This window comes from Dipteris shenzhenensis, chromosome 27 (genome assembly GCF_047967505.1).
Source record: "Dipteris shenzhenensis isolate YYH24624 ecotype China chromosome 27, Dip_SZ_1.0, whole genome shotgun sequence".
Taxonomy (NCBI): Eukaryota; Viridiplantae; Streptophyta; class Polypodiopsida; order Gleicheniales; family Dipteridaceae; genus Dipteris; species Dipteris shenzhenensis.
The window spans coordinates 21,645,600-21,660,230 of record NC_141622.1 but is presented as its reverse complement, the minus strand read 5'-3'; the positions used below and the strand labels follow the sequence as shown (position 1 = coordinate 21,660,230).

At 44.4% G+C, this 14,631-nt stretch overlaps 1 protein-coding gene across 1 annotated transcript; it reads left to right on the top strand.

Annotated features, from left to right (window-relative positions):
* Positions 1-13,059: 13,059 nt before the first annotated feature.
* Positions 13,060-14,170, top strand: LOC147884033 (uncharacterized). The gene is made up of 3 exons (XM_087398068.1): positions 13,060-13,478; positions 13,640-13,752; positions 13,964-14,170. The coding sequence occupies exons 1-3, from the start codon at positions 13,097-13,099 to the stop codon at positions 14,138-14,140; spliced, it is 672 nt and encodes a 223-aa protein (XP_087254194.1). The 5' UTR covers positions 13,060-13,096; the 3' UTR covers positions 14,141-14,170.
* Positions 14,171-14,631: the final 461 nt, after the last annotated feature.

Here is a 14,631-nt window from a genome sequence, read left to right as displayed (position 1 = left end):
TGGGTTATGTACCGCATTTGAGTTTCTCTGATTTTGAATTTTGTCAGCACTGTCTCTATGGGAAGCAAACTAAATCAGCCCATAAAAGAAGGGGAAAGAAAGAGTTTGAAAAGCTTGATTTAGTGCATTCAGATGTATGTGGTCCCATGCCTACACGGTCATTAGGCGGGGCTGAATACTATGTGACATTCATTGATGATGCAACTAGGAAAGTGTGGGGTTATGCTATAGCTTGGAAGAGTGATGTGTTCCAGGTATTTCAGAAATGGCTGGCCTTGGTTGAGAATCAGTCAGGTAGAATGCTTAAATGCCTACGGACTGACATGGTGGAGAGTATCTCTCTCATGACTTTCAGCATTTCTGTGATACACGTGGGATTAAGAGGGAGCTCACATCCCCTCGTACTCCAGAGCAAAATCCAGTTGTAGAAAAGATGAACCGTACCATTCAAGAAAGGTTGCAATGCATGCTTTCCAATGCAAGTCTTTCTGGTGGTTTTTGGGCTGAGGCAATGAAGACTGCAGTGCATGTGATCAATAGATCACCTAGTAAGAGTTTGGATGGTGGTATTCCTGAAGAGGCATGGAGTGGCAAGAAGCCCTCTTACTCTCATTTGCATATATTTGGGTGTGAGGCATATGCACATGTGCCATAAGAGCTTCGAAAGAAGCTAAATCCTAAGTCCATTGCCTCCATATGTGAAATTGAGTCATACAGATAGTCCCAAATCAGATGAGGAAAGGGCCATGATGGCCAAGGTTCCTTATGCATCAGTAGTTGGGAGTCTTATGTATGCTATGATAGCTACTAGACTAGACATTGCATTTGCAGTGGGAGTTGTTAGCCGGCATTGAGAGGTAGTTAAGTGCATCATGAGGTACATGAAGGGTACCGAGGAGATGTGCATCTGCTTTGGTAGAGGAGACATGCGTGTACTTGGGTACACAGATTTAGACTATGCAGGGCATGTGGATAGTAGGAGATCCACTTCTGGTTATGTGTTCACCTTTGCAGGTGGTGCAGTGTCGTGGATGTCTCATGCACAGAAGTGCGTTGCTTTGTCTACCACAGAGGCTGAGTATGTTGCAGCCACAGAGGGTTGCAAGGAGGCTATATGGCTTAATCAGCTAGTGGGAGATTTGGGGATTCATACAGGTGTACCGACATTGCATAGTGATTCCATGAGTGCTATTCAGCTAGCATGGAATCCGGTCTTTCATGCAAAGACCAAACACATTGAGGTTAGGTACCATTTCATCAGGGAGGTACTTGAGGACAAGCACATAGAGTTTGTCAAGGTTCATACAGATGATAACCCTGTAGATATGCTGACGAAGAGTCTACCTAGTCAGCAGTTTAAGTATTGTCATGTATTGATGGGCATTGGATAGTATGCTCACTGGTTGTTCTCCCTTAAAGGCACATTGTCCTTTAAGTGGGAGGTTGTGGGGTTAAAGGTCACTGTGACTTTAAGGGAGAACAACCAGTGAGCATACTATCCAATGCCCATCAATACACGACAATACTCAAACACATATATAAATGAATGAAAAAGAAGATTAGGGTGGTTCTGCACCCACCAAAACTTGTGTGGCTCTCTGTTTCTCTCTCTCCCTCTTCCGTTCTTGCTTTCGTTGAGAGCACTCTCAGGGAAGGGGGAAGGGGGTGGTGGAGATGGAGGGGGGAAGGGGAAGGGGTTGTGGAGATGGAGATGAGGGGGGAGGGGGGAGGGGGAGGGGGGGAGGGGGTGGTGGAGCTGGAGGAGGAGAAGGGGGGAGGAGGTGGGGGAGATGGAGGGGGGAGGGAAAGAGAGAGAGAGAGAGAGAGAGAGAGAGAGAGAAAGGGGGAGGGAAAGAGGGAGGAAGGGGGAAGGGGGTGGTGGAGATGGAGGGGGGAAGGGGAAGGGGTTGTGGAGATGGAGATGGAGGCAGGAGGGGGAGGGGGGGAGGGGGTGGTGGAGGTGGAGGTGGAGGAGGAGAAGGGGGGAGGGGGTGGGGGAGATGGAGGGGGGAGGGAAAGAGAGAGAGAGAGAGAGAGAGAAAGGGGGAGGGAAAGAGGGAGGGGGAGGGGGGGATGGAGATGGAGGGGGGAAAGGGGGAGGGGGGAGGGGATGGTGGAGATGGAGGGGGAGGGGGAAGGGGGTGGTGGAGATGGAGGGGGAGGGGGGAGGGGGTGGTGAAGATGGAGCGGGGAGGGGGTAGTGGAGATGGAGGGGGGAGGGGGTGGTGGAAATGGGAGGGGAAAAAAAAGAAGAGGAAAAACTTGACGGACGGAAATCCAAAGGGAGGAAGAGGTGGTCACCTGAGCGCTCTCCAAGTCTTTCTCGATGTAAGGGATTGTTGAAGAACAATGGACGGTGGGTGGATGGCTAGGTTATCGCTGCAAGATGGGCTCGAAGTCACTTACAATGTGAGGATGGGAGTAAGGTGGTGGTCGATGGAGAGGGAGGAGTGTCTTGCGTAGGGCTCGGAATGAAGAGGAGGATGGAGGCACAATGTCAAAGATGAAGAATAAGGGGGTGGAGTGGGTTTTTATAGGTAATGAGTTTAGGTTAAGGGTTAAACCCTAAACTTTTCCAGAGCTATGACTTGTTATGGATAGCTCGGTTTGCTTTTCTTAAAAAATGTAAAATGATCGAAATTGCAAGCTCTATGCATTTGTGTCCACTACCTAGCCTAATTGTTTATCATGTGCCTTCTATTTAAGAAATTTTGTAAGGTAGTAACCCAAGGTTGATGCTTGGGGTTGATATCTTTGGCTAGAAATGGAAAAAAAAATTTACTCTCCTTGCCCTTAAGTGTTATTTTCATGAAAGTTCGAAGTAGTTTGTCTTTTACACATACCTACGTATGTTTACTCGCTACTTGAGATGCTAGTCTCCCTAGCAGTGGCGCCAAATGTTGGCTCTCTCCTACTACTTTCGTAGAAAGAGCAGGGTTCTCTCAGTATGCAGGGTTCTGAGGTTTTTTGTCACCTACAGATATATTAGAGTTGTCGATTGTAGTATACGTGTAGCTCAAGACCTCGAGTCGTGTTTCAGTGAGAGACGTAGGCTTAGGTGTGGTAAGCAAACAAAGTGCATGCATGTGTAAGAGGAACGTGTATCATCATGATTGAGGTAATGAGGGCTTTCACCTTCATTAGGGGTTGTAGGGTTTAGGAGGAGTTTAAGGGTTAGAAGGAGGTTCCATGGTTTAGAAGGAGGTTCCAGGGTTCAAAAGGAGGTTCCAGGGTTTAGAAGGAGTTCCAAGGTTTAGAAGGAATCCAAGGTTAGAAGGAGGATCCAAGGTTCAGAAGGAGGTTCCAGGGTTAGAAGGAGGTTCCAGGGTTTAGAAGGAGTTCTAGGGTTTAGAATGAGGTTCCAGGGTTTAGAAGGAGGTTCCAAGGTTCAGGGTAGAGTACATGGTGGAGAACTTGTCTCCCTCATAGATCATGGAGTTTAAGGGATGAGGAACAAAGGGTTTAGGGGGAGCATAGGAGTGGGAGAGAAAGGTGTAAGAGCATGGGGGAAAGAAGAGAGAGGAGGGAGGAGGAGGAGGGAGGAGGAGGAGGGAGGAGGAGGAGGAGGAGGAGGGAGGAGGAGGAGGAAGGAGGAGCAGGGACGAGGAGAGGGAGAGGATGGGTTGCAAGGTTGGAGGAGAGGGGAGGAGGAGTTGCAAGGTTAGGACATGCTTTTGGATGTGGAGTGCAAGGAAGCATGGACACTTGAGACAAATGCTTGGAATACCAAAGTAGAGTCAACACAATGCCCCAAAGAGTGTGGGCTTCATTCCATTATGTGGTATTTATACAAGTTGGAGAGCTTCTCTCTCTGCATGTAGGAATTGTAACACAAAGTTGTAACACAAAGTTGTATCACAAAGTTGTAACACAATGTTGTAACACGAAGTTGTAACACATTCTCTTTCTACATGTAGAAGTCGTATGTAGAGGTTGTAACACAAAGTTGTATCACAAAGTTGTAACACATTCTATTTCTACATGTAGAAGGTGTAACACAAAGTTGTAACACGTTCTCTTTCTACATGTAGAAGTCATATGTAGAAGTTGTAACACAAATTTGTAACACAAAGTTGTATCACAAAGTTGTATCACAAAGTTGTAACACAAAGTTGTATCACATTCTCTTTCTACATAAGTTCATGTTGGCACAGAGTCAACCAGACGTGAAGGGACGGACTCCTGGAGGCGGTGGGTTCTGGGGCATGGTAATGTTGGTTCCATGCAACGTGCGGTAGGGTGGGAAACTATGGTGCCCCATAGCTGACGAAGACTGGTGGCACTGGGGTTGTTAGAGGGTCATAAGGCACTCCACCTTGGAAGCTCCTATTATCCCCTCGACTTGGGTCTTATTTATAAAATTCCCTAATCCATGGATCTTCATCATCCATGTTCTCCCACTGGGGAGGTCTGGCATAGGCTGAGGGACCTGGATCGGTGAAGGTGGTTTCCGTCTCAGTCTAGGATTCGGGAGCTGTCTCTGTTGCTAGCCTTCCCTTCCTGCGGACATGCCGGCAAAGGGGTTCTCCATGTATCCTGACTATGTTCGTCCTAAGCGGCCGAACATGTTAGAGAACGTACCTCTAAGCTTGAATGCAACTGAAGGTGCAGGAGAGTTGGGAGAGGCTACACTTGTGAATGGAGCTTCCAAGGCCCTTGGATCCGATGGGTCTTGCATCACTTCTTTCATACTCTCTGTTTCATCAGAACTAGATAGAATTTCTAGTCGGGAGCCTACGAAGAAGTGGAGACTCAAGATCGAGCTTCCGAATTCCCAACTAGGACGAAGGGTGGCTAAGGGTAGCTGGAAGCGCTTTCTTCTAGCATGGGATCCTTTGGCAAAATCCTTCCGGACCTCAAGTGCATGTGGGATGCCTCTGGCTAGGAACACTCAGATTGAACTAAGGTTTTGGAATTTTCTTTTAATTCTTTCACTACCCTAGAGGTATCGCACCAGTCGATGAGATAGCTCTATAGTGACAAATGGAGGGATACGGTATAGCATCGGGCGGTGGGATATGGTTTTAGCAGTGGTCAACAGCATAATTTTAGAGTGACGGCGGCGAAGTAAGAATATAACCATGGGCGGTGGGGTAGATGTATCGTGATGATTGATGGGATAAATATTGCCACGTGGTCGGTGCAAACAATCGCAAGGGCTATCCCCACGGGCATAGGGATATGGAATAATAGCAGATGGCAAGATAGGGAATCTATGGGGTCTTCTTACTAACGTGCCTGTCAGCGAAATAGTATCGCGATGGGTGTGGGGATCGAAACGGCAATGATCGGTGGGATAAGCATATCACGACGACAGTGAAGTAAGAATATAACCACGGGTGGTGGGATAGATGTATCGCGACAATCAATGGGATAAATATTACCATGTGGTCAGTGTGAACAGTCGCAAGGGCTATCCCTGTCAGCATAGGGATACATAATAATAGCAGGCAGCGAGATAGGGAACCGGTGGGGTCTTAATAACATGCCGATCAGTAGGATAGTATCACAATGGGCGTGGGGATCAAAACGGTGACGATCGGTGGGATAAGCGTATTGCGACGACGGCGGAGTAAGTGTAAAACACCGGATGGCGATATTACAGTGATGATTTGTCGAATGAAAATAGCAACTGACAGTGTGATGGGAGTAACGTGACAAGTGGAGGGATAGGAATATGGCCACGAGAGTGGGGGTGGGTTCACCGCACCGGCGGCAAAGTAGTAGGATAGCAACGGTCAGCGGGGTGGGACTATAGCGATGATCAACGGCTATCAAATCGGCACAATATCATCTTTGACATGCATCAAATCGATGCGATGGGGTAGACTGTGGTTAGAGGTTAGGTCAGAGAGATAGGACTACGGCACCGAGTCAATGTAGGTTGATCGACGGAATATGGCTAACGTGCTGGTCGGCGGGGTATTTGCTCGTGCGATAGGGCTACAACGCCGACTCGGCAAGATGGTCACACACAGTGTCGACGGCTTATTTTTTATGATTTTTGAAGATTTTGCAATTTTTATTCATGATTTTTTGTGATGGGGGGATGCTACCTACCTAATCTACCTACTCAATGAAAAAAACTTGAAAACAAAACACTTTTTGAAAGACAAATGCAAAATTTCAAAAAGGGTGAGTTCTAAGACACAAAACTATTTCAAAACTTGGCAAGAATCCTTATTTTTGTTGTTTTTTGAGGTGTTTGGACTTCACACACCTTAGCAATCAAGCCCACCTAGTTTGTATCAACTTGAAATACAAAAGAGCATCAAAGACAAGCTTCAAATGCTCTCAAATGGCTTTCCTACAAGGAAAAATAGTTTTCCATCCTCACTCTCATTTTCCACCTCTCTTTTCTCCTAAAACTCCATTAACAAGCTCCAAGGTGAGCTTGAAGACTTGTGCAATGGGAATATATCGAAGGAAGACAACTGCAAATGCAAAACCATACCTTTTCTCCCTGACAGCGGTGCCAAAAATGTTATGGGTCTCGGCGGTGACTCACGTGTCATGGGGATGTTGAAGATATGCCAACGGAGTCTCCACTCCTAGCTCCTCCCACAACTTTTCTCCCCGGCAGCGGCGCCAAAAATGTTATGGGTCTCGATGGTGACTCACATATCATGGGGATGTTGAAGATATGCCGACGGAGTCTCCACTCCTAGCTACTTCTTGTGGGAGCAACGCATAGCACAAGTCACCTGCAAGTGTCATATGCAAGTGGCCTCTGGATTGTTGCAATGTAGTTTCACACAAGAGAGAGGGAAGAGGAAGAGGGGAGGGGAGAGGGAGAAGGAAGGGAGAAGGAGACAGGAAGAGAGGAAGGGGGAGAGGGGAGTGAAGGGGGATAGAGTGACAACCACAAGGCCACTATGAAGGAAACAAGAGAACACCCAAAACACTCTCTTGGAAGAGAAGAGGGAGCTTGTATTCAACTTGGTGCAAACAACAATAGACCAAAGTCCTCCATTTGGCCTTTTATACAAGTCGAGCTGAAGCCCTCTAAAACTTGCCAAAAACTTTAGGGTTAGGTCGATTATACTAGGTCCCAACTGGCCCTCCAAAGACAACTTCTTCCAACTAGCCCTTTTGTTGACTCTACCCTATGCTTGGCCACCAGGGCAACTTGTAGCATGCCTATATCAAGCCATGCTAGGGTCCATACTAGCCCATTTTCTAGGTGCCTCTACTACCCCAACCAAGGCTTGTACAAGCTAGAGCCTTTACCAGTTGTAATTTATGGCTTGTGTAGCCACGTGGATGCTCTATTTGCTAGCTCGAATAAATCCTAAGAAGGATGTCATCATGGTGCCCATGTGGCAGCCTAGATGCTGCCCATTTGTGAGCTTATAAACCAACCACATGTGTCCATGTAGCATCTAGAGAATTTTTCCAATGATACTTATGTATGTACCCATGCCTATGCAAGGTGGTCAAGCCTCTTTGAGAGGTTAGCCTGTAAGAAGCTAGCTTGTTTATCCTAATATGGTATTAGACTCTCTCTCTCTCTCTCTCTCTCTTTCTCTCTCTCTATATTTATTTATTTATTTATTTATTTATTTATATGTAAATATATAAAGATATAAATATATATAGTCATATATGTGTGTGTGTGTGTGTGTGTGTGTGTGTGTGTGTGTGTGTTTAGATTTAATAATCCCATCAATAAATGAACCATACAATTAATTCAATCATTTGGATAATTATAAAAAGATGCATATGAGAAATGGATTGAAATTCTTTAAGAAAATTAAATTGAAATAACTTTTGACAAAATTGTAAGCCAAAAAATTGGTAAGAAAAACAGGAGGAATGGCAATAGAATTTTTCATTATATTGAGTTTGCCAACTTAAGCAAAGAATTAGTACAATAGTGTCAAATCCGTCAGGTAGTCCAGGCTCCGAGATCAGGGTCTACTTACCTGCCACCATCCAAGAAAAATGAGGTCTTAGAATATCATCATTTCAAATGGGTAGACAGGTAATGCCTATATCCCCTTGCGTGTTATTGCTTTACCAAGGAACATAGAAAATCATCTAGATTCACTAGTAAATTTTTGAAAATACCATAAGAGAATAATGCAAAAGTAGCATCATATGTGACAAAAAGGGGTATTCCATATCCATAATTGATATACCTTTCAAAATCCCCAAAATAAAAGAATAACCACCTAAAGGAAATTTTACCAGAATTAGTAGAGATAAAAGAGCAAAAATGAAACCAGCTATGGGAACCACTACAAAAAATATTATTGAGGGGGTTAATCCATACCCTTAGACTTAGGAAATAATTAAATTCACTCTCTTTTTTATAAAAACAAACAAGCAAGGGGGGTATTCCACACCCTTGCAAAAGAATGAGAATTATCAAATATTCAAGGGACAAATAGTGTATGGGGGATATTCCACCCCCATAAAGAGATACAATGAGGGCGTGGTCCTCACCATCATGAGATAATTGAATTAAAAGAGTTGAATTGGGGGGTACACCCTTATTTCAAGGAATACCAAAATAGAAAGACATAAAACTACAATGGAACTTTTTCTTTAAATTATTGCACAATGGAACTAAGATCTATTGCACAATGGAACTATTGCACAATAGAAAGATCTTTTTCTTTAAACTATTGCACAATGGAACTAAGTAAAACTACAATAGAGAGTTTAAAAAATGTACCCAACAAGGCCACACAACGTGACCAGCTTAAAAAATTATAATGAAACAATTCAATGGAATGCAATGCCTTTGAAAAAAAGAAAAAGAAAATTTAAGAAACTAAATACATAAATTTGTAGATCTACAATAAAACAATCCACTAAAAGAAATAGTATAAGTATATATAAATATATATATGTGTCTAAAGGGAATAGTCATATATATATATATATATATATAAAAGGTAATCATAAAAGAAGATAGTAAACAAAGCACCAAACATACCTGCAAACACAAAAGAACGTGAAACATGAACAAAAGACCAAGGAGAGCCAGAAAATTACACGTAAGAATAATACTAATAATTACACGTGGAAATAACGTGAAGAAGTGAATCTTAGTAAACAAAAAGAGAGAGAGCTCGTTTCTCTTTCTGAAGGTTTCTACTCAAGCTTAGAGAAGTAAAGCGATCTCGGTTCTCAGTTGCTGGATCTGAATGAAGTAAATGCTACGAAAGAATATGATGCATGCTGAGTTCACTGAACCGAACAAGGTTAGCTGCGCTAATGAGAGTAAGGTAGAATGGATGAGGAACGACAAACTCCACGCAGGCATGCGGAGAATTGTAAGGAAGACAGCTATGAAAGCTAGAAGTGTGCGGGTAAATGGCGTGAAGTAAGACTGAAGAAAGTAAGCAGCGATGGAGAATCAAGAGGAAGACAGTACTTCCAATCTCGGTTCCTACACACTGCGTAGAAAGGAGAGGCAAGAACAAAACATAGTAAGAAAAGAAAGCACAAGAGCTCGGCTAATAGCAAGAGGCCAAGCCAAGTCATGAATATCCAAAGCTGAGGAACCAAGCAAAGGTGTCGATTAATTAACAAAAGAAGAGACCGCATCGATCAACCAGACCGTCATGAAAGAGTAGGGTACTACTGAGAGAACGGAAGCTTCCATTGAGAGCACCATGAACCATCAAAACAAGAGAAAGAAGCTCATGGAGCCAAAGAAGCAAGAGGTGGAGCGACCCTGTCGTGCGGCCCTGGGAACCATATCGCCAAGGAGCAGGTGAGCTTGAAGTTCTATATAAAAGACCGGCAGCCGAGAATGTAAACGTAAAGCTTGCAAAGGGACGTAAAGCTAGCAAAGGGACATTACCCCAGTGAGCTTTGACGATCAATAATCGTAAGTCTGAAGGTGGCGTAAGCAGAAGTGGCATCGACCAAGAGGAAGCTCCTCAACAACGTCGAAGTGAACGCTTCACCAAAGGGAAGGAGAGAGCTGCACAGTTAGTGGGAAATTACCGGTACAGGAGCCAAGGTAGCTCTCGCATCAACCACGAAGAGCTAACAGTGGCTACCACCCAAGAAAAAGCTGTTTAACGGTCTTGAGAAGATGCACAAGAAGTCGGATTTCCTGAGGACTTGACCACTGAGGCAATTAGGAGTAAGGACGAGGAGGTGAAGTAGAGAAAGAGCGCAAAAAGAACCGAAGCTAGGATCAGGGCCTTAGCACATGGATGGGGGTAGCATGGGTTTAGGATGGGAATCTTTTTGTCATCATTACTCCCATCCTACACCAAGTGGTCTAGGATAGATTTAGAATGGGAGTAACCACTTTTTCTCCCATCCTTGACCATGGCCTCTAGAGCCTGACACCCAGAATGGGTTCCCCTTTTTTAGGGATTCAAAAACATGCAAGGATGACATGTATCCTTTTCCCAAGTGGTCCCCACCTCCCAAACACATGAAATGATGCCATGTGTCCTCTTCCTCCTAAATCCATCCCTAGTTCTTTTTTTGTTAGCACATGGTGGGATGGGAATAGGATAGAAATATGCATGGGACCACTTGGGACCACCTTTTCCCATTCCCATCCTATTTTTTCCCATGTGCTAAGCCCCTTAAAGGGACGCACGTCAGGAATAAGACCATGCAAGCAAAGGGTGGTGAGAGCTGGCAGAATAAGGGGAAGGAGAAACCACCAAGAATCGTGGGCGGTGCAAGAACTCTAAAGGAGTGAACATACGCTATTTAGAGTAGAGGCAATGAACATGCAAGGCGGTGCTCACGTAGGAGTTAAAGTAGGGAGCAAGCTAGTAAACCAAGGATAGGGGTAGGTAATGTAGGATTAGGGGTAGGTTGGAGTTAGGCAGGAACGATTAGGATTAGTTTAGAAAACTTGGAGGTTTAAGTTACTAGGGCGTAGTCTCAATATATTAGAGGGTTTTTCTTAAAAAGTAACAAATAAGGGGGTGTTTAAAGGGATGAATAAAGGGGGTTTCATGAGCGTTTTGGGGCGAAGGGGAAAAAAAAGGGTTCGCCCAATTGAGGATGGTTTTTCCTAAAAATGAACAAATTAAAGAGGGATTAGTTAGGGGTGATTAATTGGGGAAAGAGAAGGGGTAGAAAAAGAGGGTAAAAAAAGAGGGAGTTTTAAAAGTAAATAATAAAAGAAACTAAACAAGTTAATACACATATATATATCATAAAAAGAGGCAAATAAAGAATTTATAAATGGGTACTAGGGGTTTAGGATAAATATTATGCATTTAAAAAAAGGGGAATTATTAGGTGAAGAAAAAGGAGAGGGAGAGGGGGGGAAACATTTTTTAATGAGAAATTAAAGGGGGATAGTCCTATACCTAGGGGGTTGGTTGTACAAAAAAATTAAATCTTAATTATTTAGAAATTCTTAAATATTTAGAATATATCTTTTTATTTAAAAAATCTTTAATGCGTGTGTGTGTGTGTGAGAGAGAGAAAATTCTTTTTGAGAAAAATGTGTGTGTGTATATGTGTGTGTGTGTGTGTGTGTGTTTTTAATCTCTCTCTCTCTCTCTCTCTCTCTCTCTCTCTCTCTCTCTCTCTCTCTCTCTCTCCCCTAGTCCATTTCTGCCCCGTAAACTCTGTCGATCGCCACATGTCAGTTCAACGCCGTCAATCGTCGCATGTTATCCTTCGCCAACCACGCCATGTATCATATCTGCTTCCCCTCCTTCGTGAGTACTGACGGCTCTCTGTCCCTCTCTTCTCATGACATGATGTGCCCCGCTAACATGCCATGTGGCACCACCTGCACCCCATATTATTTGCAATCTGGCTCGGGCTGCTACAATGGTGCAAGGCTCTGAGGTGGTCATATCGTGCTGCCACATGTGGCGCATGGCGAGTCATCTGGACTACATGGAGTATCCTATACATTGATGGTTTTGGTCCGCGTATCGACTCTGCACGCACATGACTTTTCCACCTCACCTGCCAACGTGGCATGCCCTTTTAGATGTGTGCCTTTTAGATGCTTCTCTGAGTCTCTGACCCGCCGCCAATGTCGTGTGTGCACACATCACTTGCTGCCACATGGCATGTGCACGCACCCTTTAGATGTGCACATTTATTGCTGTCGGTCGCCCTCTACACTTGCATTTAGAGATGCATCGCTCACTCTTCAAACGACCATGTGAACCATGGCGAGCCCCCTCAATCTATCAATGCTCTCCACTAGTGCCACATGGCAGGCTCGCTCAATCTGGTCGCTAATCAATGCACGTGTGATGCCACATGGCGAGGCACTGTCACTGAGCCCTATCATTCATTGCACCTTTAATCTCTCAGACCCACACCGCGTTCACAGTGTTCGCCACATGGCAATCATCTGAGCCGTCAGATGGTCTGCTGACCCATAAGCTTTAGGGCTCCTTCTATGCTCTGCACCACAGCCTTGCACCTTGCCACATGGGATAAATCACTCCAATTTCTGCTTGCTCTCCGCATCATGCCACGTGCACTCCATCCTCACTATCGCCATCGTCGCGCAGTCTGCCCCTCTCTGCTACCCACCATCCACCACGTGGCCTGCGAACCTCTCTCCTCACTCCCCGAACCTCCACATTCTCTCGAACCTCCACATTTCTCCTCTTGAACCTACCACGAGCCTCCTTTTCATGTCAAACCTCCCGCGAACCTCCCTCCTCTCATGTATGGGATTAATCTCCATATAGAATAGAATAGTTAAGCTTATTTGTGTGGTGACATTAAATTATCGGTTACTTTCTCATCTTCTATTTAAATATAATGAAATTCCAACAAGAGGAAAATTCCTTAGGAGCACGAAGCAACCCATTGCTCATCAGCAAATGAATCGCTCCCTCTACTGCTTGTTGCATAGAATTGATGCTGTAAAGATCGAAGGTATTAGGCATAGAGGCTTGCCTTGAGAGGAAGGCTGATGAGGATGAATTTAAGCAATATAATGTGTCTACATCATTGGAGTTCGGAAACAACCATTTTCTCATGGCAGACCCAATAAATAGAATTGATCTTTGTTGTGTTGGTTAGGGATCTCGAAACTTTACCTTCCGCTGATTGCTCTCTCTTACGCTCCCAATGCTTTCTAGTAAACCACCAATCCTTCCTAAGACTTGATCTTCGTTGATCAATGGCTATGGCTGCCGAAGCCTTCATCTTCGTCTTCCTCATCAGCTTTTACTCTGCTCACCTAGCCGTAGCTTCCCACTTCTCCTCCTCGCTCGCTGATTCTGTCATTCCTCCCTGGGTCGACTCCTTCAGCACCACCCCCAATCTCACCCTCGGCCTCTCCTTCGACAATGTTCCTCTCCTCCACGTCGGCCAGCTCTTCACCCTCACCCAGACTGCCCTCCAGCCTCACGTCACCATTTTCGGAAGCGACCTCCATCCTCAGCTTTCCTACACCTTTGTCATCGTCGATCCCGACGCTTTCAATCCAACATACCCCGTTGCTCGAAATGTCATCCACTGGATCATTTCCAATATCCCGGTTTCGACTCTGCCCTCCCAAGGTCAGGCTGAGCTTCCGCTGCATGTTTCACAGATATCACGAAGTTCTCCGTGACTACTTTCATCTAAGTTCATATAATCGGACTCTTTCATAGGAGCGAATTCATTTGATTCATTTGAGCATCGGGCATTCTGTGACTGAGAATCGTTTTAATATGTCCAGACATCGCGGAAACCGGCACAATAGTCCTTCACTACATACATCCTCAACGGCCAACCTCCTACGCTCCACCTCCATACGGAATACATCGATATTATAGTCTCCTCTTCAAGCAGGTTTTAATCTTTCGCTTTGCAGTATCACGCTGATGTACTACACAGGCGTCACATTGTTAGCTTTATCTACCTAAGGTTCAAACTTAGCTCAAGATGGTGTCTAATAACGGCACATAGTCATCACGTTTCTGACTTTGGGCTCGACTGATGATTAAGGGTTCGAAGGATTAATAATTTTCTTTATTTCTGTGTGTGCTCTTTGTCAAGCCAGACCGAAAGTATACAAAACGCATCGTCGACTATTGCCCTTTTCAGCACTCGGAATTTCACGAGTACTTACAACCTGGGGTATCCAGTAGCAGGAACAATGTTCCGAGTAAACCTTGATGCCGAGAACGAAACCGTTCTAAGTCTCGGTACCCTACCTCGCTTGAACTTGCCAGTATAGTGTAAGTTACACGTATTCTTCTGTCATTTCCAACCGAAGGAGACCCTGATGTAGCTTTAATTGGACATATGAATTGGATTCACTCGAAGTTTTCAATTTTAAATTAAAAATTGCAAGTGATATTGAGGATTGCAAAAGTAAAATTCTTGTATATTTGAAAATTTGCAATTGCGTTGTACACAATCTGCTAATATTTGGTGAACATTCTCTTTGACATAAGAAGGCTTTCTCCATATGCTCCCAAGAAATCTCAACCTTATGAGATATATAGCTCTAATCCTATGAGAAAACATGTGTGCTTTATGGTCTCCTTGATATTCATAAATATTCCTCCATTAACTCTTTATTACTTGCATTAGATCTTTTGTTCTTCAAACAGCTCTAAGTAAGACTAATGGTTGTGATTCGACAAGATATTTGGCTCTTTGAACAAGTCTCTCAAGGTCAATGGTGGCCCAATAAACCCTTGAGTGCACAATAGTTCTCCCATG